The 26,135-nt window shown below is 44.0% G+C and overlaps 2 protein-coding genes across 3 annotated transcripts; one reads left to right on the top strand and one right to left on the bottom strand.

Annotated features, from left to right (window-relative positions):
- The first annotated feature begins 4,595 nt into the window (after positions 1-4,595).
- Positions 4,596-5,984, top strand: LOC140116762 (histone H2A-like). 2 transcript variants are annotated; one of them, XM_072133197.1, is made up of 2 exons: positions 4,596-4,685; positions 5,450-5,984. In XM_072133197.1, exon 2 carries the CDS (start codon positions 5,465-5,467, stop codon positions 5,882-5,884), a length of 420 nt encoding a protein of 139 aa, XP_071989298.1. In that variant the 5' UTR covers positions 4,596-4,685; positions 5,450-5,464; the 3' UTR covers positions 5,885-5,984. The 2 variants fall into 2 exon arrangements, with proteins under 2 accessions (XP_071989298.1, XP_071989299.1); XM_072133198.1 differs by having other exon boundaries at positions 4,628-4,685; positions 5,453-5,984.
- A 3,535-nt stretch (positions 5,985-9,519) lies between these two features.
- Positions 9,520-25,799, bottom strand: TOMM70 (translocase of outer mitochondrial membrane 70). Its single transcript, XM_072138475.1, has 12 exons — positions 25,492-25,799; positions 21,189-21,362; positions 19,613-19,739; positions 18,425-18,534; positions 17,998-18,146; positions 16,743-16,950; positions 15,356-15,490; positions 14,239-14,346; positions 13,510-13,626; positions 12,204-12,301; positions 10,817-10,939; positions 9,520-10,221 (listed from the first exon to the last, which is right to left on the bottom strand). Exons 1-12 carry the CDS (start codon positions 25,708-25,710, stop codon positions 10,068-10,070), a joined length of 1,722 nt encoding a protein of 573 aa, XP_071994576.1. The 5' UTR covers positions 25,711-25,799; the 3' UTR covers positions 9,520-10,067.
- Positions 25,800-26,135: the final 336 nt, after the last annotated feature.

Raw genomic sequence — 26,135 nt, 5'->3', positions numbered from 1 at the left:
TTTGGGCCATTTTAATTCATGAATATACTTTGTAAACCTTTTCATTTTAGTTTTGGTTGTATGTTTAGGGTTATTATCTTGCTGGTGCTAAGTCGAGTATTTTCAGCCCTCTGCAGGTTTCTCCATTGATCCACACAGCTTCCAAGTCCTTGCTAACCCTCCCTGCACCATGATGCTGCCCCCACAAGGCTTCATGGTGGGGATGGTGTATTAAGGCTGCGTCCACACGTTCAGTTTTTCATAATGGGTAAGAAACATAACATTGAGAGGTGCTTCTACTCTTTTTTTCACTTTGCTCCTGGTTTGGACATTGAAAACTGCATTTGAAAAACTGAACATGTGAACACTTCCTGAGGGCGCTGACACATGGTGCGTTCTTGGATTTCTGGTAAGTGTTAAAGAAACATACAAAACATAGTAAGCGTAAACATACAAAACGCATGCGGTCCAAGAATGCTCCGTGCGACAGCACCCTAAGGTGTCTTGTATTGTTTAAATGCAAGACACTGGGGCGTGGTTACCGTTTTAGTCCGTTTTTAGTCACACGTTTTCAGTCCACTAAAAAAACATGCATTTTTGAAAATGAAAATAAAAATTTTTGGTCAGTTTTTTCTAATTATCTCAATTAAAAACGGATGTGTTTACAAAAACGCATGCATTTTTATAACGCACACATTTTTTAACAGACTGAAAATGTGTGACTAAAAACGGGTTCAAAATGCCACGTGTCACATCACCCTTACAAGTCCTCAAATAATTGCAATGTCTTCTGAAACGGCAGGCATTGCGATTATTATCCCATTTAATCCAGCTCTGTAATAAGTGGGTTAAAAGGGGGTGTGACCGAAAGGGCCGGATTATTATCGGAGCATCAGCGCCGGGCCCCACGATCTGCATCGCAAGTGATTCTGGCGTCGGCAGTCAGTACAATACTTACCCCTGACGTGCGGCCCTTTATGACCCAGGAGAGTGGTGATGTCACTGCGCCCCTGCCTCATCCACTTGAAGCTGCGCAAGAAAAGCCAAAAATGTGGAGGAGCTAGAGCCGTGTATTCATTTTAGATTTGTTTTTTTGTATGCTGTCTGGGGCCATCAGGGGTCACTACTAGAGATGAGCGAGCATACTCATTCCAGCTTGATGCTCGTTCGAGTATTAGCGTACTCGAAACGGCTCGTTGTTCGGACGAGTATTTTGCCTTTTGAGAACGAGGATCATTTAAGTGAAGAACACAGTGAAGAACACATTGCAGATGTTTCCGTGCATCTGCTAACTTATCAGAAGACATGAAAGGTGTTCTTTACAATAGTATGGGAAGAACAATATGTGTGAAGAACACATTGCAGATGTTTAACACGGGTCATTCTCCTTTATGAAGCTCCACGAATATTCCATTGAATAAAAAAAAAACGAAGAAACACGACTGACTTCCTTATTTCTCAATAAAATGGCACATTTTATTGGTCCCTTTGAAAAATGCTCGAGTCTCCCATTGACTTCAATGGGGTTCGTTATTCGAGATGAGCACTCGAGCATCGGGAAAAGTTTGTCTCCAGTAACGAGCACCCGAGCATTTTAGTGCTCGCTCATCTCTAGTCATTACGTAATGGATTAAGTTTCAATTGAAAGGCATATGGTTTCTGGCCAAACCCTTTCCAACTTACATTTTGGATGCATTTAAAAACATGACAAAAATGTCACATAGGAATGCGTGCGGAGGGTGCGCTCACACGTTCATGTCCAAACCAGGAGCGGAGTAGCAACCAGGGGCCGGCGCCAGCACTGGGCATACCTAGGGCCAGGGCCCAGAGCTCCACATGAAGCCGGCGGCACACGTGGCGTTATGAACCTGTTTTTGGGCTGTTATTAAGCTGTCCGTTAAAAACACATCCGTTTTTGACTGGTTTTACCAATTATCTTAATTAAAATGGGTCAAAAAGGGATGCATTTTTTTAACGGACAGCTTAATAACAGCCCAATAACGGGTTCAAAACGGCTGCCCGCCTAAGGGAGCGTTCACACGTTGCGTTTTGGTTGCGTTTTTATTGCGTTTGAAACGCATATACAACAGCTGATGAGAGGTGATTTGCCTAATTACATTGCCGTTTACGTTTGTAAACGCAATGTTAACGCATGCGTTAACAAAACGCATGTGTTAACACGTTGTTAACGCATGCGTTAACATCGCGTTTACGGTGCGTTTTGTAAACGGAAATGAAATGTTAGCAGTGATGTAATTAGGCAAATCACCTCTCCTCAGCTGTTGTATATGCGTTTCAAACACAATGAAAACGCAGGTCAAAACGCAACGTGTGAACGCGCCCTAAGCCTGTACAGAAGGAAATCATAAGGATGAGGGGGTTATAACTAATGAATCCATAGGGAGTGAGGGGGCTTTATAATATTTAAAATAAACATAAGGGGGCTGTATATAAAATAACCATGTGGAGGATGTTTGGTATGATAAACTGGGGAATATTTTAGGGAACAGGATTTTTAACGCCAACATGTGCGTTCACTGCAAAGGGGCCCACTGAAGCACTTCTGCCTTGCAGCTCTGGGGTCCTGAGTTCTCCATGTCTGCGTAGGTTTCCTCTGGGTCCTCCAGTTTCCTCCCTCACTTCAAAACATATTGGTAGGTTGCTAAGATTATGAGCCCCATAAGGACAGGGACCTATTTGGCAAGCTCTGTTCAGCGCTGACCCTGGTAGCACCTCTTAATGATGTCTACTAACCCATTGATCCAGACCTGCTTTTGGCTTTGAAAACTGCATCTGAAATACTGAATGTGTGAACGCACTCTGTGGATGCCTTCCCACGTGCCGATTTCATTGCATTTTTAAACGCATCCATATGCGTTTTGGGCAAACCCACATGGGAAAACAGCACCTGGGCAGGCGCCCTGAGGGTGATGCCACACATGGCGTTTTCAACCCGTTTTGAATCAGTTTTTGGGACATTTTTAAGCAAAACGCATGCTTTTTGCTTAAAAATCGGGCAAAAACAGATTCACCCTGAGGGCGCGTTCACACGTTGCGTTTTGGTTGCGTTTTCATTGCGTTTGGAACGCATATACAACAGCTGATGTGAGGTAATTTGCCTAATTACATTACCGTTTACGTTTGTAAATGCAATGTTAACGCACGCGTTAACAAAACGCATACGTTAACGCTTTGTTAACGCATGCGTTAACAACGCGTTTACGATGTGTTTTGTTAACGCATGCGTTAACAGTGATGAAATTAGGCAAATCACCTCTCCTCAGCTGTTGTATATGCGTTTCAAACGCAATGAAAACGCAGGTCAAAACGCAACGTGTGAACACGCCCTGAGGGCATGTTCACACGTTGCGTTTTGACCTGCGTTTTCATTGCGTTTGAAACGCATATACAACAGCTGAGGAGAGGTGATTTGCCTAATTACATTACTGTTTACATTTGTTAACGCAATGTTAACCGTTTACAATGCGTTTTGTAAACGGAAACATTAACAGTAATGTAATTAGGCAAATCACCTCATCTCAGCTGTTGTAATGCGTTTTAAAACGCAACCAAAGCGCAATGTGTAAACACGCCCTCAGGGCGCGTTCACACGTTGCGTTTTGGTCGCGTTTTCATTGCGTTTGAAACGGATATACAACAGCTGGGGAGAGGTGATTTGTCTAATTACTTTACCATTTACGTTTATAAACGCAATGTTAATGCATGTGTTAACAAAACGCATATGTTAACGTGTTGTTAACGCATGCGTTAACATCACGTTTACGATGCGTTTTGTAAACGGAAATGTTAACAGTGATGTAATTAGGCAAATCACCTCTCCTCTCCTTGTATATGCGTTTCAAACGCAATGAAAACGCAGGTCAAAACGCAACGTGTGAACGCGCCCTAAGGGCGCGTTCACACATTGCGCTTTCGTTGCGTTTTAATTGCATTTTAAAACGCATTACAACAGCTGAGGAGAGGTGATTTGCCTAATTACATTAGCGTTTACATTTGTAAACGCAATGTCAACGTGTGAACGCGCCCTGAGGGTGATGGCACACGTGGCGTTTTTGGCCCATTTTTTAGCAGTCCGTCAAAAAATGCATGCGTTTTTGACTAGTTTGACCAATTATCTTAATTGAAAGTGGTCAAAAATGCATGCATTTTTTAACGCATGCTGTTTTTGAGGGCGCGTTAACACGTTCAGCTATCGTCGCGTTCATAGCTAGCGCACAGTGTGTGGGGCTCGGGCCGATCGCATATGCGTTTCCCGGGAAACGCATGCGATTAATAACCCGATCGCATGCGTTTCTCTGGAAACGCATATTTGATCGCCCCAAAGTCCGCCCCCTGTGCGCTAGCGTCGCGTTATGAACGCGGCGCTAGCGGAACGTGTGAACGCGCCCTGACAGACTGCTTAAAAATCATCCAAAAACGTGTTTAAAACGCCATGTGTGGCATCACCCTTGGTTTCCCATTTGGCATTTTTAAACGCATCCAAAACGCAAATGGGAGGGAGTTTGGCCAAAATTCATATGCGTTTCCAATGAGGCATTGGATGTGTAGCTACTCCCCTCTCTCGTACCTGTGTGATATTTTGGGTGATTGCTGATGGAGCGGGGCAGGTGTAATCACCTGATATAAATGACCTGGGGGGAGGAGGGGGCACAATCCATCCAGTCTCAGTGTAGGAAGCAGCGCTGGTGAGTAGGGAGACAATGCTGTTGTGTGGATGAGGTTGGGCCTGAGTTTTTGTATAGATTATAGTGGAGTATATGTAAGGTTTACATTTTCCTCTGGTAGTTAATATATTGGGGGCTGTAATGTATGTGTCATAAAGCCTAAAGCCTGTGCACCCCCTAGCCCAAGGGCTTGTGCACACTAGAGTTCTGACACAGCTGAGAGTAAATCTTAAACATAGGAAACAATAAGGTGTGCTTGGGCCTGGGTGGAGAAGGGAGGGGGGTGAGCGGTGAGCAATCCTCACCTCTCCTGTCTTAGATGAGCGGCCATGCTGCAAATCTGCCTGAATATAGGGCATGTGCTGTATTTTGTGGTTGCTCTGGGTGCAGTTACACACTGTGCATGTTGTGCGACCAGATCATGGCCCTATTATACTCATGTGAAAGTGGCTTTAGGTTGAATCTTGCCTATCATCTTTCATCATATTTTGGCTCCAGCATTTACAGTTCATGCTAGTAAAGCATAACTTTGTTTCATTGATAAGGTAACTACACTTAAGGGTGGGGTGGCGTTCCCACAATCGTCGTCTCCATTACACAGTACATGTGATCACTGGCTTCCTAGACCATCCTTGATCATTCCCATTCCAATATGGCTCTACATTGGGGGATATGTATCAATCTGCCCACACCAGAGAACTGGGGACATTTGCACCTTAATTATTGAAGGTTTTAGACATGACTAATAAATGGTAAGAGGCTCAGTATCTGTCCTTTCATCTTAGCAGGTAACTCTGACAATGTCTGGTCGTGGTAAGAAGCTCCAGAAGCCGGCCGCTGCCGCCAATAAAGCCTCCAGATCCTCCAAGGCGGGGCTCCAGTTCCCAGTGGGCCGTATTCACAGGTTCCTGAGGAAGGGAAACTACGCGGAGAGGATTGGATCTGGGGCCAGTATCTATCTAGCTGCCACCCTGGAATATCTGTGCGCCGAGGTCCTGGAGCTGTCAGGAAACGCGGCCAGAGACAACAAGAAGTCCAGGATCCTGCCCAGACACATCCAGCTGGCTGTCAGGAATGATGAGGAACTGGCCAAGCTGTTTGATGGGGTCACCATTTCAGAAGGAGGGGTCCTGCCTAATATCCAGGCGATCCTACTGCCAAAGAAGACCAAAGGCTCGTCCTCACAAGAACCTAAAGCTGCCGAGTCTCAGGAGTTCTAATCTTGTGTGCACCATGGACCTTCAAGCACTTATTTGTTATATGTTCTCTAATTCAGTAGATTTTAAATGTGTTTCTTTGAATAAAGTATTTATTATATAAGCTTGTGGTACTGTAGAACATTTGTTAGGGCTTTCATTACAACTCCACAACTTGTTAAGGAAATGACTGGTAATCTTGTATTTGTTCTCCATGGCCTAAAATCCACTTTTAAAACTGAAGGAAGGCTACATGTGGGGTCTGTACTAAATTCTGCACCCACATGGCTTCCTGTAACTGTAGAGGTCCTGGCCACCTTCAAGCTTGTAGCCCCTTTAGTGCTGGGTGACTCCCTTCTGTGCTCAGCTATCCTGTAGTGTTACAATGTTGCCACCTACTGTCCAGAGAGGGTATTTGTACATTTCATTCTGCTTATGGCTACATGTTCTGTGCTGTAAAGCAGGCTTGTATATTGGTCAGCAACATGGAAGTTTCTACAGGCTGGTGTAAGGGGAAGAAATAGTGACTTGTATAACATAAAACTGATCTGCAAGCCCTGGTAAATGTCCCCCTATAAGTGTAGGTTCACATCAGATTTGTGCTGCTCATGCAGCAGAGCAGATACAGCTCCTTGGAGACTTGCCCAGCCATGCAGACCACGGTTACAGCGTTAAGCCCCTTGCCTGCACACAGCTGTACTTGGGCATTCAGCCTTGGGGATACTATTTGCCCCAATCCATAGGAATCTGGGGCAGCCGTGCTGTAACTCCAGTATGTTGGGCAATGTGGCCATTCAAATAGATGACCCTATTGCCCAGTGAATGTAGTGTGTGTGTGTGTGTGTGCTACCTATATTGAAATGGTAGGTACATGTAGCACTTGTGTGCTACCAAGGAAAGTTATCTCCATGCCATCAGAGAAGAACGTTACACAACCTGTTACTGCTGCTGACTTGTTTTCCAGATCTTATACAGGAATGGTAGGTATTTGCAAATAAGTGCGAGCCCCTGGCTAAAGCCTCTACCATGACGGACCTCCCCTGTACCATCAGCTAGGACCAATATTGCCTACACTTGGAAGTTTCCTTACACCTGATGGGTGTTGGGCAAGCCACTCAGTTCCTGCTATCCACCTGCTGCCCATACTCGTCCCCTGCGGGGATGTTGTATGTCAATTCTGTACTCTATGCAGGCGAGTTTCTATGTGCCTCAGGGCCATGTCTGCTCCATTTTTCTTTTTAGAAATATTGGCTTAGTGGTTAACCCTGCAGCCTTGCAGTGCTGGGGACCTGGGTTCAAGTCCCAGGGTCAACATCTGCAGAGTTTGTAAGTTCTCTGTGTTTGTAAGTTTCGGCCGGGTCCTCCAGTTTTCTCCCACACTCCAAAACATACTGATAAGTTGATTGTCAGTTGATTGGGGACAGGGACTGATTTGGCAAGTTCTGTGCAGCGCACTATATAAATGAATTATTGAAATGGGGTTCCTTGCGCAAAGGACCATAAAAGAAAATGAGGAGCACCAACAGACACAGCTGCCTGCATATAATTACTGTGGATTTCCTACACACATGCAGGTAACCATGATAAATGTGATTCAAGGGATTTGAAAACTTTTTTTGCAAATTGCAACAATTTGGGTGCTTTTGTAAATCCCCCCCCCCCCTTCATGTCTTCATAGCTGCAGGGAAAGTCTAACATTAGGAAACTGCAGATCATGCATAATATATTAGGCTTTGTACCTACTCACTCCAGGTACAGCAAGCTCCCAACCCAAAGGACACACAATGAATCAAGCACTTATGTTGTAATATTTATTGGTATGGATTTTATTTGGGAGGGGGGAGGTCATTTACAAAAAGGAAATTACATACACTTTAGTTTTAGTGCACTTTCATATAGCAGGCCTGGAATACACGCTGGGAGCTGCTCATGCTGTGTCTACTTCCGGGAGACACCGTAGGGGCATATACATCGAGGAAGCCATGCAAATAAAACCTAATCTATCAGCTCTGGGTCTGGAGAAAACTTGTCAAAGCCCTTGTGGTTGTTCTTTATCTTGCGAGGTAAAGGCCTTGGGCCTCTGCGACGAGAAAAAACTGTTTCTCAACTGCCCTGGAAGAATCGGGTTTTCTCTAAGACCCTTTTTTAAGCATCAAAATATAAAACAAGTCCATCGTAGGCAAAGTTGAGAGTCTTTAATTCTTAACACAACCAAGTTTCTAAATCCTTGTGTACTAGTGTTTTACCACATATGACCTTAAAGGACATCTACCACTAGAATGAAGGACTGTATGCAAATGAGCCTAAGGGGCACCAGGCACCATTAACACCTATGAAGCCCCTCAGGCTCATTTGCATAAAGTCCTGGACCCTGGTGGTATACACCCTTTAAGTAGGACGCTGCCTATTTGAGAACCTTATATTGGAACTTCTCTTTGTACAAAAATAGTTACTATGACTCAAACTGCACAAATAGCACCAGGATTCCAGAGTGTCCTAATGGTCACGGGGGACACCTCAGCACGCACCCTCACACATCCGCTGACGAAACACAGAAAATATAACGAGAACTCATATAACAACGCCCTGTCCCTGGCAGCCACGAATAAGCCCTAAATGTATGCAGATTTATTAGCTCTGATCAGCCCTGAATCCTGGGGTTGGGATAAAGACGGGTCACCCTGTACAGGCTCAGGTCCTGCTACAAGGACAAGGAGCCACCATCTGCGGTAACTCTGAACCGCAACCACTCGAGTTGGATGCCAAACCTTTTTACTAGCCTCCTGGTGCAGAATGGAAGAACTTATGTAGTTTCTTCAAAGAGACACAAGGTTGTCCTAAGAAGACCGTGTCCTTGACCACCCATCAGTTTTCCATGTGTCAGATGCAAGTGGAAGAGATAATGTATAGGTGGGCACTAATAATAAAAGTTAAAGGGAGAACTATCAAATATGTATTAGTTTTTAATCCTAGACAGCCTCCATTTTCTTATGAATAACAATGGCCTGGAGTAATGAAGCCCAAGCTATTTCCTAGCACCAGGAATTTTCAGATGGTTTCCCATATAGCGATTCTTCGCATTTTAATCATAGACGTGAATAAATTCTGAGCACGTTAGGACTCAGAGATGGGAAAAATAGTAGCATAGATCCAAGCGAGGGAAATTATCAGCTGCGGTGGATACATCAGGCGGCTTAAATCTCTTGGTGGTTGTACTGCCTGGTGTAGATTAGCGCAAAAAAACTGAGCATTGGCAGGTTATAGCAAGTGCACCGGCCCTTTACACCCTCTTTGCAAGGATGCCTGTATGTGGAGATAGTCACCCACCAGGATAAGTTATTACATACATAAACTTCTAGAAATAAATTGTTTCCCTCTAGAATCCAAAGCAAATTTAATGTGTACGATTGGCTAAGGAGAACTTGCTGTCTGGGAAGATGCATCAGGAAGCAGAGACTGGCAGAAAACCACAGCAGGAAGTGGAGAATTACTAAAAATAACCAAACCCCCCCACCATATGGTTAGATGGGTTCACAAATACAAAAGTGTCGAAGTTTATTTAAGGTCTAATGTTTAATCTTTCTTCATATTGGGGCTTGTCAGGGCGCTCGGTGAATTTTAAAATATACAAAACAAAAAAATTCCACGACTTTAGAGTGGGGGGGTGTATAGATTGTGCATGCGGAGGAGCTATTTATTTGTCACAACTTAAAAAAACAAATCGTTTGTTTTCACAAATAAAAAGGAAGAAATCAGCCGTGTGTGATCAGGTATATACAAAAGAAGAACGGGACACAGAACAGTAACACATTCATGGAAAAAAAAAAGTAGTAAAAAGTACCAGAAAATTAAAAAAAAAAAAAAAAAAATTAAGAAAATTTGCTCACACACTTGACCACCCATTCCCTGACAAAACAGAAATGAACTCAACTCAGCAGTTTTATTTGCATGGCAAACTATGTCCTCCTGTCATCATGCAGCGGTGGTGGTCGTCCCATAGACGGAGGGAAGTCCTTGGAGACGCCCTCTTCCCACATAACCAAACATCTAACAGAAGGGATGGACGACCACACCACAGGCAGGAAAACAAGGGGCCGCCGCTCCACTTTTCTTTTTTTGTTTCGGATGCAGAACTGTCCTTGGAGAAATTACGTCTTAAAGATCAATATTTCGTCACTATCACATTTGCTCATCGCTGACAGTGCTTTTACAGTGTTGGAGGCTTCAAGCCGTATTTCCTGGCGACTTCTGTCTGGGCGTAAGCGGCGTCACATAGTGAGTACAGATGGGCCATTTCCATTTCAGACTTCGCCAGGTTGATGGCTTTATTGAACATGTCAATGGCTTTGTCCAGATTCCCCCTGGAATAGAAACATAGTATGGTTGTTTCCAAAAATATGGGGTGGTACCAACTATATTTAAGTGAACCCCAATCCACAGGAATTAAGGACAACAAGGCGATTGTTAGGATCCTAGAAGTCAGGTCATTCTCAATCAGGAGAATGGCAATCTATTCTCTCTAAAAAGTGGACCATCCCATTACTCCATTTGAGAATGATGGAAATAGGGAGTGTCAGTGGAGCGCTGTGCCCAGCAATTCCTAAGTATTGAATGGAGCAGCAGAAAAAATGCTCAACCTGACGCTCCACCCACTAGTGAGCAAAGGACCACCTTTCTCTGGATCGCTGGGGGTCCTGGTCTCGTGATCACCAAAGGTCACACTCTCAGTTTATTATCACCCTATATTGTGGATAGGGGATAACACATAGCTGGTACAACTACTTTAATATGAACACTCCAACAAATATACATCTGTTCTTAAAAAAATAAAAAAGGGACAAATGGAAAAATATGCAGCTAGACATCTAATCTCGGAAAACCAACATCCCGGCAGACACATGTTATGAAGAAAGAGTTATAAGGCCTCGTTCACATTACATGGTCATCACATCTTACCTTTGAACTTCTATTGTCCCCATGGTTTCGTAGGCAAAGTCACATTTGTTATCTATTTCAATGGCTTTGCTGATGAGATCTAAGCCTTTATCAAGATCTTGTTTCCACTGCAGCTGGAGTAAGCTAGAAGAAAACAAAGCACAAAAAATACTCAACCAATATAATCATAAGCCAAACGTAATCTCCTTAATATCACAATTTTCAACATTAAAAATTACAAGTCAGAAGTTGTTTGGAGAAGGGACAAACAAGCTACCTGCACACAATTATGTGAAGCCTGATCCCACGCACTGCACACCTTGTACAGAAGGGGTGTCCTTGCATTATACTTAAATATGATGCAAGGACTCCCCGTCTTCCAGTTAAACTTCAGCTCCGGGACTGTACCAACTGTTATATTGCTTGCGCTGCCTTCCGGCTGCCAGAAGGGGAGTCCTAGCATCGTATATCTATGTAATGCAAAGACTCACATCCTGTGCAGTCCATGGAGTTGTTCATGTGCCTTAGGGTGAGTAGGGATTACATTGGTTATGGACATTAGACTAACCAACCCAGAAACATTTCCCTAGAGTGTTGGAAAGGGGTCCATCTGCCGTTAGTGATACAATATATGGAGCCAATTGTATATTTTGCTGCATCAACAAAGTCAATAGTCCCATGTGTGACACTTACTGGCCAGGGCTGAGGGAGAACAATGCCACTGCACCCACTCGCATTAAAGGGGGTTTTCCACCAAAGAAGTTAGGCCCTATCCACTGGATAACTTGCTGATTGGTGGGAGTCTCAGTGATGAGACCCCCCCCAAATCAAGAAACGCAGGGTTCCAATGGGGACCCCCAATCAGCAAATTATGCCGTATCTAACGTGTATGGAAGGAAAACCCCTTTAAAGATGCCATCATCGATAGCACTATCACCATCGTTGATATCATCATCATCCAAGGATCTAAATGTATCACATCATCCTAGACCCCAATGGACACAGAGCTCCATGCAATGGTGGATCATAATGTTATCCTCCTCTAGAAGCTAAGTGCAAGACTTTATCCTTAAAGTAACATTGTAATTGTAGGGAGGGTTCCCACAGCCGTATGCTTGCCTGGCCATAGCACAGGTGATAATACAGTTGCACGCTTGAGACGAGGACAGGTGAGAACTTCCCACCCCATCACCATTGCAGGTCATGGCGCCCTGCTGTACATGTGGGGAAAAGATGGAGCATGCGCTCTCTTTTCCCTGTGCACGATATGATATGGTGGCACATATGTGTGTGCAACATATCGCGGTTGGGCGCCATTACCGTTGTACATCCGGCCTACACGTCCCCCCCCAACAGCAGTGTAAAAGGGGCCCAAATCTTCAACTTCACTGCATCCCTTAGCACTTACCCTTTATGAACATATGTTGTGGCATTGTCTGGTTCCAGATCTATACACTGGTCGTACATCTCATCTGCTTTCCCAAACTGCTGTTGATCTGTTAGGGCCTATAAACAAAAATGTTATCCAATATTCTTAACAAATGATCACTTCCTACATGTACTACACAGTGTGAATCCATCATCAGATGTAACAAAAAGAGAGAATATTGAAATAAAATACTTCTAATTGCAAAACAGCAGGATGTCTGTATCCCAGGAGACGGCGCTGATCATAATCCAAATTGGAGCCAGAGTGATATTTAATAAGCAAAACCTGACACAGTACACCTGGCATACAGATGGCGGAGCGAGAGGATAGAACAGCGGGTACCATTGTGCGGTATCACGTGGGTGATTGTCAGATGAACACTGAAATATTCTATTCCTGTCTCTAGCAGTGCTGGAGCATTATGTACAGAATCTCAACTCCTTGCATCATCACCAAATTTAAAGGGAGAGTCTATCAGCAGATTTGCCCATACAAAGCTGCATACATTTTTAGCTATTGTCCCTGGAGGTCTGTCTCTTGTTGGTAGCAGCAGGACTATGAAAACATGCATTTATATTTCAGAATTGTAACTGGACTTGGAACATTCTGGTGGACTGGTGTGTGGAGATCTCACGACACAGCCCCCCTTCCCCAAGAATAGTCGCAGGGGGAGTGCTGGAAAGTAATTCTAATCCTAAGATTAAAGAATATGAGGAGTGTGAGGGGACTCCCCAAGTTCAGCTACAATCCTGGAATATAAATGCATTTTTTCCCACAGACTTGCTGCTACAAACACCATACACACAGGTATGGTTATATAGATCTCCAGGATGGCTGCCTAGCACTGACTGCAGCTTTGTATGATCAACACTGAAAGGCTCTCAGACGATGCTTCTGCTGTGCAAACTAGGGAGGGCTGGCCTTCGATTTTATAACATTTTATATTATGTCCTATCCTGTGGATAGCAGATAACATGTAAATTGGTGTGGGTCGGACCACTAGGACTCCCACTGATCATGACAATGGGGATCCTGGTACCCCGACTGAAGAGCAGATATCTTTCTCTCTCTATTGTCCTGCAGAAGATAACAAAATGCAGCTTTTACCCCAAGCTTTGTGCTTTGCACATGTAGATGTAGACTCAGCAATGAACATGGAATATATGGAAAGATTAAGTTATAAAACCGTGCATACAGACACATCATATACATCATCCTTACAGAATGGGTGTAAGCAACCGGTGGTCCAGGAAACAACATGAAGCGTATACGGCAGATGCCTTACCTGGGCGTAAAGGGCGTAGCCTTCTGCACATTTTGGAAATTTCTTTATAACATCTTCAAACCCTTTCATTGCAGCTTTGATCTGCAGTGGATTGCTGCCGGTATATGCTTTACGGTACTAGAAATAATAGAAAAATAATAGAAAAGAAATAAACTTTACATTTTTGAATCTTTATTCTGCAGGACCAAGGCACAAGTCTTAAGAATGGTAGAAACATCATTGACCAAATATGGGTTGTTGCATTGGCTTCATAGACTGTAAGCTGTTGTGTCACCCCCTCATCCTCATAGACTGTAAGCTGTTGTGTCACCCCCTCATCCTCATAGACTGTAAGCTTTTGTGTCACTCCCTCATCCTCATAGACTGTAAGCTGTTGTGTCACCCCCTCATCCTCATAGACTGTAAGCTCTTGTGTCACCCCCTCATCCTCATAGACTGTAAGCTCTTGTGTCAACCCCCTCATCCTCATAGACTGTAAGCTCTTGTGTCGCCCCCTCATCCTCATAGACTGTAAGCTCTTGTGAGCAGGGCCCTCACTCATATAGTTCCATATGACCGTTTGTACTCTAATGTAATATGTCCTCTATAATTTGTAAAGCACTACTGAATATGATGGTGCTTTATAAAGATTATTATTATTATTGGGCCAGTATCACACTTTCCCATTGCTTTATATGGAGGTACCACTGACTTCATACACCGGAGAGGATTTTATACTTCAATACTTACTAATGCAAAGCATTTTTGTGCTTGAGCCAAAGCAGAATCTGGTCGCAATCTGATACATTCATCAAAGTCTGCAACCGCTTCATCCACTTGGTCAAGTAGGATTTTTAGCTGAAAAATAAGAAGAGCATTATTAGAACTACTGTGGGAGTTTATATTTTTTTTTTTGGAAGACTGACACCTACTGTAAGCTGTTTGTTAACCCATTTGATAAAACTTGAATAAAATGTAATACATAAAAACCACTACGGGACACATAGGAAGTGTGCAGCGTTTGAGAGACCTGCAGCTTGAATTCTACTCAGGGACATAGGATGTGAGCTGCAGTTCTGACACCGGCCACTATACAGGAAATAAACTGAACGGTGTCTGCAACTGTTATAATTCTGGCTCTGGAAAGCTGCAACACCCCATGATGGAGAAGATCCTAATTGTAGATTTTCCACTGATCTTAAAGGGAACCCATCATAAGAAATTGACCTAATAAACCACTACCAGTAAGTTGCCAAGCAGCTGAACACCTTCTAGTTTTTGTTTCTTTCATGACCCAGTATGGTGGCATCATCCAGAAAATCTACTTTGAAGTGAGATGTAAATTGATTGTACAAAGAGGAGGAGATTTCAACACTAAAGTCAAGCTCTCTCTTCCTCAGAAACCCCCTTAACTGTAATTTATGGTCCTACATCCACAGACATCACTAACCAGATCTCCTGATGTACGATGTCAATCAGGAAAGAAACAGAAACTAGAAGGTGTTACGCTGCCTGACAATATACTAGAAGTGGTTTATTAGATCAATTGCTAATGACAGGTTCCCTTCAAGTGGATGACCTTAAAGGGCATGCTTGGGATTTTCTCCCTGTAGGCCCCATGTGGTGGTACCAATTTGTTGATACATAGAGGATGATGTTGCATTGAGAGCCTGAGGCTGCTGCCTTATTAGGCCATAACAAGATCATCATCACCACCGAGTCTCTGTATACCTGGGCCTGACAGGAGGCGTCACTCTACACCAGAGGTAAGGAGTGTTCAATCTTCGAAAACCTTTCAGTCATTTCCTATTCATATCCAAAAAATATATTTTTAACTAAATGACAGAGCACGTAACCAGCCACTCACCTGTCCTCTATGGTGGTACACATCTGCATTCTGGGGGTCAATGTCTGCAGCAATGTTGAAATCTTGAGTGGAGAGCATTGGTTGCTGCTGCTGCATATACATACTGCCCCTTTTGATAAGGGCATTTGCACGTAACTGAAAGACAAAAACAAAGGTGGGGTTTTTTTTAGTGCGTTTTATATATGTAAATTTGGCAAACATTAATATAACAACACTATTTTAGGCATAAATTATGACTTTCTAGAAGATTATATTCATATTTGTTTCCTGCACTCCTTCACCTGCCTCTTTGGTGCCGCTGCTAAAATGTTCACCTAGAAGTGGTCTGTGGACAGAACCACTCAGTAAAATCCACTTTCTCATTTGGATTTATGGAATACTGGCATATATTATTGATCAGTAATAGGTCCATACTCCTGTAGAGGCTCAGCTCCTCTCCTGACCAGCAGGACAAAAAGCTATTTTCATTGGCTGTGCTGCAGAGGATGCGAGTACTGAGCATGTGCGTCCACCAGAATGCAGCCAATGCAGTGGAGCTGCACTTTTTATACAATGATTCTCAGGTGGAGAAACCACCAGCGCTAGTAACATCAAATGACTTCAAGGTAAATAAATGGAGATTACACAAAGTGTTCTTCAGATGTTATCTATGTGTGGCCTGGAAAAAATGGTGGTCAAAGGTGAACATTATCTTTGAAGTTCTCCAGTAACTGTTAAACTACAATGTAGGGCAGAAGACGGAACTTGAAAAACAAAAATGAAACTTCACATTGTAATACTTTAACTTTGTGAAGCTGTGGTTATAGTACAACATGCCATAAAACCTGACTAGTCATTTACTAGACACTTATTACAATCCAAACAGCCTTAGCTCTGGGCCCACAACAGCACCGCACCAGAGAAACAGCAAACATCACTCAGTACTGCACTGTGTGAACAGGTCTTAAATCACCATGGTCACATTGTGCACTACTGCATGACGTCTGCTGTTTCTGTGGAGAGAGGTTCTGATGGGGACCCTGAGCCATGGGTTCGGGGAAGCCTGCCAGTATGGGTACTTGGGGGCTGCTGGGAATTGGTCCCAGCTGGGGACGTACTGAAGATACTGTGGACGTGATGTACTGCTGCACCCAACAGTGTAGGGACCTACTAAACAGAGTCACTGTGGTTAGTGGATTATACAATTTGGTTAATGTAGCCTAGTGGCAGTAGATCAATATATAATGTGTAGATGTGCAGTCCAGGTCTTTCTCTCTACAGATGTTGATATAACTTAATGGGGGCTTTAGGAAAAAAGGCCATAACTCCAGTTTTTAGTAGATACTAGCAAACGTTCCTTCCCCAAAAAGGCATCTAGATATGAATATGAGATTTCTGCACAAGTTACCTTCACATTGGCATCTTCCATGCTAATAACCTGATCCAAATCCGGCTTAGCAGCAGCAGAGTTTCCGATGAGCAGGTAGAAGGTGGCTCTCAGTAGTAAAGCCTCAGCAATGTACTTGCCTCTGGCCTCCACTTCCTTTGTACATTCACTGACTATTTTATCATAGTTCTCCTCTTCCATATATTGTTTGGCTTTTAAGTAACCAGATCTGAAGTAAAAAAAAAAAAAAAGAGCAGGGTTAAAAGTAAATCTACTATTAAAATCTTTCATGATAAACCAGGGACACTTCCCGATAGATGAAAGCACAGTGACTGTGATTTTCTTCTTATATGTGTTATCCATGGCCTCCCTGCTTGTAAAGTCAACTTTTAATATCATGCTAATGAGCCTGAAGAGTTTGTGGTGGAGTTACCAGAGCCGCTCTGTGGTATGATGTAGCTTCACTGGCTGTCTCACCCTCCATCCACTTCCTCGGCACTTCCCTCCCTCATGGAAGCACCACACAATTGGAAGGGTAAATGCTCCTGCAGTGTAAGAGCCTGCGGAGCTACAGCACAGAGGTACTCTGGTAACATTTCCCCAGTTGATATGCAGAATTTTAAAACCTTATTTTTTAGAAAAAAAGAAGTCATGAATAAAATATATAAGAAGATTACCTCACGATGAGTAGGTTACCCTGGGTTATCCATGCTTGACTTTGAAGGTAGATTTCCTTTAAGCAACGGCTAAGACAACTAACTGACAGCAGTAGGTCCTATTAGATAGGTGCCTAATCTTGCAGAAACTGATGGGTTTGTCTGACATTTTTATAGATTAGATAATATCAGACAACAAATCATCCTTGTGACTGTTACCTGATGACTGCCATCAGGGATTGCCACTTATTTATCACAAAGAGCAAACAGCAAGAGGACGAATCGCAGGGCCCGGAACAGAAGCACCAATGGCCACATCCGCATCTTTTCACTCTTCCTGCCATCTAACAGCTCAGGATGTGGTAATGTAAAATAGTATTCAGTGTGGGAATCCCTGGGCTTCCTGGAGGATGTCTTGACTGGTGAATTTTGTGTTGGGTTACACAGGGGGCTCTGGCACCCATCCCATAGGTGCGCCACCACTGTCCTGAACGGACTCCGAATGTTTTAATGTTCTATGGTGGATGTTGCCAAGGGGTTAAAGAGAACCTTATTCTCTTGGCCTACAACCATCTTCCACGTATTGTTAGAAAACTGAGCTTTAGCCGGGAGTCACTTACTTCTCCTTGACTACGGCCGCCTCTCCTTCTTTGTCCTTATCTTCGTCTGACTTCTCCTCTTTATGCAGGGGCTGGGAGATTATATCATCGGTGAAAGAGCTGAAATAGGATTTGATGAACTGTGGTGAAGGCATCAGTGGCTCCCTGTTCTAAATGCAGAAGGAGGAAGGCGATTATATGTCTGAAGATAATAACAACAACAACGTCTCTAATGCAACTGAAAACTAATGCAACATTATGCCCGTTGAGTGCCCGGCACTTTGGCACAAAGACTACGTCTAGATCCATTACATCTACAATGCAAGAAAAGAACAGTGTAACGGGAGGAGAAGTGGACACAGTAAGCCTGTGCGACTCAGTAAGAACAGTAAGGATCTCCATAGTATGTAAACACCATTAGCTAAGACTCTGTGTTATCCAGCAATACCTTGTATTTGTCTTTGGCTTTTTCTTTCCCGAGCAGCTTAAGTACTTTATCTGCGAGCAGCATGCTGTTCTGGTTCTGGAAGCCTTCCAAGATACAAACGGCAGTGACATCTACAACCACAAAGTACAAGAGGGTGCGACATTAAACAAAGCCATGCGCACTTTCATTTACTACTTATCCCACTAAAGAGAAAGTAGGAATCCAACAAAAAGGTTTTGTGGGCAGGAGGAAATTGTGGATACTGATGATATCTCAGGATAGGTGGGTGGGTGGGGGGGGTCCGACACCCAGTTCATACAACTAGGTGTTCAGCTCTGAAAAGTATACAGGGGATGAAGTTGGAAGCTCAGCACTCACTCAGTCCAATTTATAGCAGCCATTTGGGGAACTGCAGCTGTGCTCTTATTAATAAGATAGGTCCTCTTTAAGATACTGATAACCTGTCAGGGCAATCTGGGACACTAAACCAACCACGGGTCCTTATAGACCGGTGGTTTAGTGTTTCAAATTGCCCTGACGGGTCCTCTTTAAAAGTAATCTTGATAGCATGATAAACCAGATGTACTAAGAGTGACCATGGTAATAGTTTCATATGTCTTATACATGGCCACCTTCCTTCTATAATCTACTTTTATACTTCTGCTAATTAGCCAGTACGGCTCCAGGGGTGTTAACAGAACCCCTTGGAGCTGCAGAATCACAGGCTGCTACACTTCCCCCTCCCACTGTGGCAGAAGCATGGGGGAGGGTGAGAATGTAACAGTCTGTGAAGCAGCAGCAAGGAGGGTCTCTGGTAACACCCCTCCAGAGCCCTTCTGGCACATTAGCAGAATTTTAAAAGTTGATTTTATAAGTAAGAAGGCCATAAGGAAGGATAACAAACATAAAAAGAGTACATCATACTTGATTTTGTTGCCGATTTCCTTTAATGACCCCTTTTGGGGCTGGGAAATAGAGCAGATTAATCAATCTAAGTACAATTACAATTTGGCATTGTTAATTTTTCCAAAAAAAAAAAAAACACGTTCTAAAATGCCCTGCGCCTCATTTATGAAGGATTTTAGATAATTTTACAAAGTTAAATGGCCAAACATACAGAAGACAACAACTACAACACATTTATACAATAAATCTGGTGCAGTGTACCTGTGCGTTGTGTGACACTAGTCACTATAGGGATGGACATACCTTCCAAGCTCTCTTTCTTGTTGTCAAGCCTTTCGTGTGCTTTTGCCCGTCTGAAGAGGGCTTTCACATACTTGGGATTTAGCTCCACTGCTTTGGTGCAGTCCTGGACAACTTCTTTCCACGTTTGCTGAAAATAAAAAAAAAAAACAAATAATTTGAAATTGATATTTTGTGCACGAAAGAGGTGAAAAAGTAGTGTGTTTTATACATTGTGTTACCTGTGTGTTAATGTGAATTTATAAAATATTTGTAAATTATATTCGGTAACTGCCCATTTGCAATATTGTACTATTGATTGATATTAAGCTCAATTTTTAAAAGGGAACCTGTCACCACATTTTAACATATAAAGCTAGTGGCAGGTTCCCATAGAACCCTAGTAACTAACTGACAGACCTTTTTTTTTATAGCGAGTCCAGGGGGAGCATGGCCCCTTGGGCTGAATCCAGCAGCTCTTCCCCATTACTTCTCAGCATGCAGCAGTAATGTCATGTGACAATCTAATGTCCTTTAGCCTCCAAACATTAGCAAACTGTACACCATGAATATATCTGATCACATGAAATCACAGCAGCCAACAATAAGGCATGGAGAGGAGTAAAAAGTCTATGCAGGCCGTTATCAGATATCAGGTAAGTGATCAGATATATGCATATGCACAGATTGCTAATGTTAGGAGGCTAAAGGACTGGAGATTATCTCAACTTTGTCACATGACATTACTGCCGCATGCTGAAAAAGCATGGGGAGGAGTTGCTGGATTCAGCCAGAGGAGACCACTCCAATCAAAACTTGCTATGGATATTCCTAGATAGCAGACACATTTATAAAGATGATTATATTGGGATCTGAGGGAAACAATTTTTAGGTAAACAAAGGGTGTCAGTTAGTTAATAGAGCTCTATGGGAACCTGCCACTACCTGTATTTGTGGAAAAATGTTTTTACAGGTTCCCTTTAAATAAGGTTCTTTTAGCAATAGCTTAAATTCTTAACACAACCGTCTAACCCTCCACCCAGCTTAAAGGGAACCTGTCAGGGTGATTTGGGTAACTAAACCACCCAGGGGTCCTTATGGACACAGCCATTTATACTTACCAGTGGGCAGTGAAGCCATTATAGTACACCACGGCTTTACTACCCGCAACGCAAGAGGTGGCACCGGATCTGCAGATGCGAGTCTGATGAGCCTCATAACACTTGCATCTAGGAAAGTATGATTTTTTTTCCCTTATCTACACCACACAAACATAATATACAGGTTGATTTGGGACTTAGGACGCCTCAGAACAAACTACAAGCCAGAGACAAAACCAACTCTTCTGTCTATTAGTGCACTGTGCGTATCCTCTCCAAACCCATAAATATTCAAGTAGGTGTCACGTGGATAGTAATGGGTTCAGAGTTTTAGGGCTCAGGCAACAGTCCGTAAACTGAATGGCAGTCCTGCAGAAATACCCCCAAAAAAGCAAACACTACTGTAAGTAAAGTGTTCCCCCTCCTTCCTTACGACTCCACCCTGATAAGACTATACAAGTACATAACATATATAGATGTGATATGGTCCCTGCACTTACCTGCTGCTCGTAGGCGGCAGCTCTGTTCTGGTAGAAAGTAGACAGGTCCACCTTCTTCTCCGGAGGACACAGACCGATGGCCTCAGTGTAACACTGGATGGCTTGATCGTATTTCCCAGCTTTGAAATACTTGTTGCCTTTGTTCTTTGCAGCTTGTGCTTTTTCGAGGGGGGTCTAGAAGAGAACACAAGGGTCCGAGTGAGGGGAGTAACCATTGCACAACATTACCATATAAATAAGTTCCCTGTGACTTGTGCACCGATAACCTCAGGGGCAGGAAATTATTAATCTGGTTGAGGTGAAAGCGTCTTGCTGCAGTCATTTACATTACCAGCACAGCGGATGGGAGTTGTCTAAATGCTGCAGTTTTCTGCTGCGGGTTAAGATTCAGCAGCAGATTGGTTATTGCTGTATATTCCAGCTGCTGAATTCCCTGTCAATGTTTTGTCCCATGTCCAGGCTGCAGCGATTGCATCCTGCGTGTCCCGGCCTTCAACCTTTAATCGTCAGGGAGAGCTGAGAGTCACATCCTAACCAGTTCAAGGCTGGGCCGACAATCTTACAAGGTTGTATATGACCTCTTGCAAGGCTTATTCAGTCCATATGCAGAATCAGAGTTCTTTGCCGTCAAAAAAGATTTACGCTTTACAAAGATTTCATGGCTGTAGAACGAATGATAACACTGGGACGGCTTCTGCCATGAACTGAAAATGCTTCATATATCAGCGGTGGGAGATTTAAAGAGACAGATTTACAGAGGATTTTAATGAAGGAGCTACGAGCCTTGCCTCAATGTGTCTGCGCTTTATTACAGGCGCGTGGAGAGGCGTGCACACCACAGACCTGTTTGTACAGGTGACTGGGGGAGCTCAGCTTCTCCGCACAATGTGGAGTTTGCCCTGATCCAAAGTGTCCGCTCTATTGTGTATATAGCAGAAGGGGATCAGTAAGAGGTGAGATCACCAGGTTATTCTATGTACCAGCACAGGGATAGATTGTAAGCTCTTGTGAGCAGGACCCTCACTCCTATTGCTCCATGACTAGGTTTTTACTCTACAATGTCTTATTTGTATATATCCCCCTATAACTAGTAAAGCGGTACAGAATACGATGGTGCTATAGAAATTATTATTATTACAGTGGTCCAGGTCCGGCCTGCGTGACAAGCACGTTTTAAGAACTTCACCTCCCAACGGCCTTAAAAGAAAAGAAGCGTGGACTTCAGGTTTCCAAATCTAAAGATGTAGAAAGTCGTCCTCTATTATGCTGTAGTACTAGGATCTGTGTGCAGTAGGAACCCTAAAGGTGATCAACCTTATAGCAAGAGATGTTGCTCTAATTGATGGCTACTTCAAACACAATCAGCTTGGTGCATGATTATCAGAAATAAGAAGCCATCAGACATTCCCAATAGCCGCTTAGCTCCTTTGAGAATAATGGATTAGGGAAGTTTTCAGCCAAGGAACCCCGCATGGACATGCACATGACATGGCCGGACTGCACTGGTAGAATCAAGGGATTCAGCCGACCCTTCTCTAATGTGTAGCACATGGACAAGATCACTCGAGGACTAGAGATACTAATACACAGGAGTAACGGCACAATGATCCCCATATGATCCCAGACTATGCTGATAAGGCAGGGTTCACATCACGTTTTTTGCATCCGCCTTACGTATGCTGAAACATATATACGGCACAGTGGCTTAGTGGTTAGCATTACAGCCTTGCAGTGCTGCGGACCTGGGTTCAAGTCCCAGGGTCAACATCTGCAAAGAGTTTGTATGTTCTCTCTGCGTTTACGCACACTCCAAAACATACTGGTAGGATGATTAGATTGTGAGCCCCATTGGGGACAGGGACCGATTTGGCAAACTGTGTGCAGCGCTACGTAATCTGTGTGCGCTATTTAAAGGAATTAGTACTGTATTTTATAGGCCGGTGCGCCTTATATATGAACTTATACAGAAATGTACTACAGACAAGATGTACTGTACATTTACCAGTGTTTAATAGCTCTATCCCCAGAAATTTCCTGCACCTTCCCACACAGTATACAGGGTCCCTAGCTCCTGAAGTGCCCTGGCACCACAACTAACATTGTGCCCATCCTGCCCTCCCCTAGCACAGAGAGACCGGAGCCGCCATAGTGCCGACCACGAGGCAATCATCATCATCAGTAACCAATCCCCCATACCTGACAGCCCTGTAACAGGGGAAAGAGAAGGAGCCACAGGGAACCCCACAGAAATAACACCCTGGCTGAGGAGGGAAGGAGAAGGGGCAGAGGGAGAGCTTAACCCCTGCATCACCCTGCATTAACCCCCAGCAGCGCATACCTCTGAGATCGGAGCTCTCTGACACGCTGAAGACAAGTTTCCCGGGAAGTGTAGCTGGCTAGAACTGTGCACAGGTCTGCCACCTGCTGGTCATTTTTAGGTACTGCATTTGATCCAGTGCGCCTTATATATGAACCTATATGTCTTAGCAGGCATTTATTAGAGGTGCGCCTTATACTCCAGTGCGCCTTATAGGCCAAAAAATACGGTATATATAGGTTTAAAAATTGACACCTACGTTTATTTGACGTATCCATTAGCACCTGTTTTTACACTTCAAAAATGTAACCCCCCCCCCCCCCCCTACCCACTTTGTGAAGCCAATCCCATGTGTCCTTACCAAGATGGAAAATGTTATGCTCCACATTTGGGCATAAAAACGGATGTGAGGGATTGATGCAACACTTTCTGCATACGTCCTCCGTATACCTTTTTCATATGTTTTAAAAAAAGGACATGGAAAATGCAGCAGCCAACGCTTTTCTCGACAAAAAAAAAAAAAGGTACAGACGCATAGGACAACAAAGTAAATTGTTTGGGCGTCTGTCATGTGCATAGACCCTAATAAATAAGCCTTAGCACGCGTTTAGGTACCTTTTTTTTTGCAGCCGAAATTGTGTGCGCAGGCGGATCTAAAAAACGTGATGTGAACTCAGCCTAACAGTTGTCTGATGCTGGATAGAAATGTATCCTCAATCAGGAACGGCGTATACACAGGATGGGACTATGAGCTTCATAGTGATATAGAATACAAGGAGTCCCTGCTTCCCCACTATAATCATGACTACAGCAGTGTCAATGCTGCCAAGAAGGGACTCAAAGCACTTTCTCTTTTTATTATTTTGTCTTTTGCACTGTGGTCACTCCATGAAATCCAGAATTTTTCATGGGCCAGTTATGCACACGGCGGGGTGGAGGAAGGGTGCTCCTCATTCCTCTCCTCTACATAGAAAGCCGGACGTCCGGCTTGGCCTCAATGGGGGCCACAAATTGTGTGGCTGTATCACAGGCCCCCCATTCGGTTCTGTGCATGAAGCCTTAGAAATAGTGGTTCAAGGAAGAATATCCCATTTGTCCCTGAGCCATGGAAGCGGAGCCACTCCTAGTATCATACAAGCAGCTAAACAATACAGAACATAATACTGTAGAAAAGGCCAGAATTAATTTAAAATAAAAAAAAAGCTGCCTTGCTTTTCAAAAACTGCTGGGCACCCTATCAGGTATTTAGTATTGGTTGGTATTTGGGTCCTGCGAGAATAAGACAAGCAATTCTGATGTATTTAAAGGTTCCTTTTACTTCTGAATGTGACCTTAGAGGGGTCAAAGGGTTTATGGACAATGCAGATAACAGTACGGGGGGTTGTACCAGGTCCCAATTCACCATACGGTGAAAGAGGACCATAACACGGTAACACGCTGCAATATTATGTTAAGTAAAACCAGAAAAACCAGACAGACCTGTAATAAGTCAGCGTGGAGGGCCGATCACATAGGATTCAAGAAGCCAGGACATCAGTGTGAATACGACCTTACAGGACGGTGACCCCTAAGCCAAATACTTGGTGACATCTATGACCCATCACCTTACGATAGTAAACAACTCAGCTGTCCCATCTATCACAAGACATCGGCAATCTATGAATAATTTCCAGAGAAAACCACTCGGTTTTATCAGATGGATAATAAAAATGGATTTTTTTAACAGCTTTCACCCCCCTGCAAATTAACCCATTCATCAACTACAGCAGCCGATGAGAAAAATCAATGTCAATTCAGAAGCCGCCATGTCTGTCCTGTCATGCATCTACATACTTAGTACTACAACTCCCAGCATGCACTGTGGCCTGGCTCCCCTCAGAACCTCCCTTTGCAGTGACTGGTGCATGCTGGGAGTTGTAGTCTGAGTGTGTAGCATGTGCAGGGTGACATTGGCAGGCAGCACGCCCCCTGGTGCCCCCTCCTCACCATCTCCTGCTGGGGTGCAGCCTCCTGGCCCGCACTGGGCACCGGGCTCGCCCTCCCCTCCGGTGTCCTCCTCTGGTTGTCTTTCTTACTGGACCTGTGCCTGCTCCATAGATACAGCGCTCCGGCTCCCAGCAGCAGCGGGGCCCCCATGGCCAGGGCCAGCTTCCAGTGCGGCATCCCGGGTCCGCCTTGCGGCTCCACGGGTTTGGAGGCGGCCATGATTAATCCGTCCCTGCAGCTGCGGACACGGGGAAAAGACAGGGAGGCGGAAGACCGGAAACGCGGTGCAGCCTGGGAGCCGGCAGGTGGGGGGACTACTTCCGCTAGTGAGCTGCATGGTCCTAGAGCGACACCTGCTGACCGCCTGGCTGTACTGCATTACTGAGTATATAGCCCAGGGGGTTTATTCACGACAGATTTTTTTGCATTAATTTCTATGGTTGAAGTTTTTTTTAATCTAAATTTTGGTGCCAATGTCATCAATTTCTGTTCAGACCAATATTAATACAGGCATAGTAAATTGTGCAACAAATCTGCTACTTGTAAATAGGGTTGGCGTTAGGGGGCGTCAAACCTGGCATTTGCCCAGGGCCCCCTGTCCTAAAGGGGCCCCCTGCATGAGGACTTTTGGGGGCAGAGGATAT

Source organism: Engystomops pustulosus, chromosome 2 (assembly GCF_040894005.1).
Source record: "Engystomops pustulosus chromosome 2, aEngPut4.maternal, whole genome shotgun sequence".
NCBI lineage: Eukaryota > Metazoa > Chordata > Amphibia > Anura > Leptodactylidae > Engystomops > Engystomops pustulosus.
Note: the sequence above shows the minus strand (reverse complement) of the source record. Positions and strands in the feature narration are given on the sequence as shown.

Coding starts and splice junctions, on each gene's coding strand:
- TOMM70 (XM_072138475.1), bottom strand. CDS start 25,710: ATGGCCGCCTCCAAACCCGTGGAGCCGCAAGGCGGACCCGGGATGCCG. Junction 18,147..18,424: donor AAGCCAAAGACAAATACAAG/GTATTGCTGGAT, acceptor TTCTGCATTTAG/AACAGGGAGCCACTGATGCC. Junction 13,627..14,238: donor CACAAAAATGCTTTGCATTA/GTAAGTATTGAA, acceptor TATTATTTCTAG/TACCGTAAAGCATATACCGG.
- LOC140116762 (XM_072133197.1), top strand. CDS start 5,465: ATGTCTGGTCGTGGTAAGAAGCTCCAGAAGCCGGCCGCTGCCGCCAAT.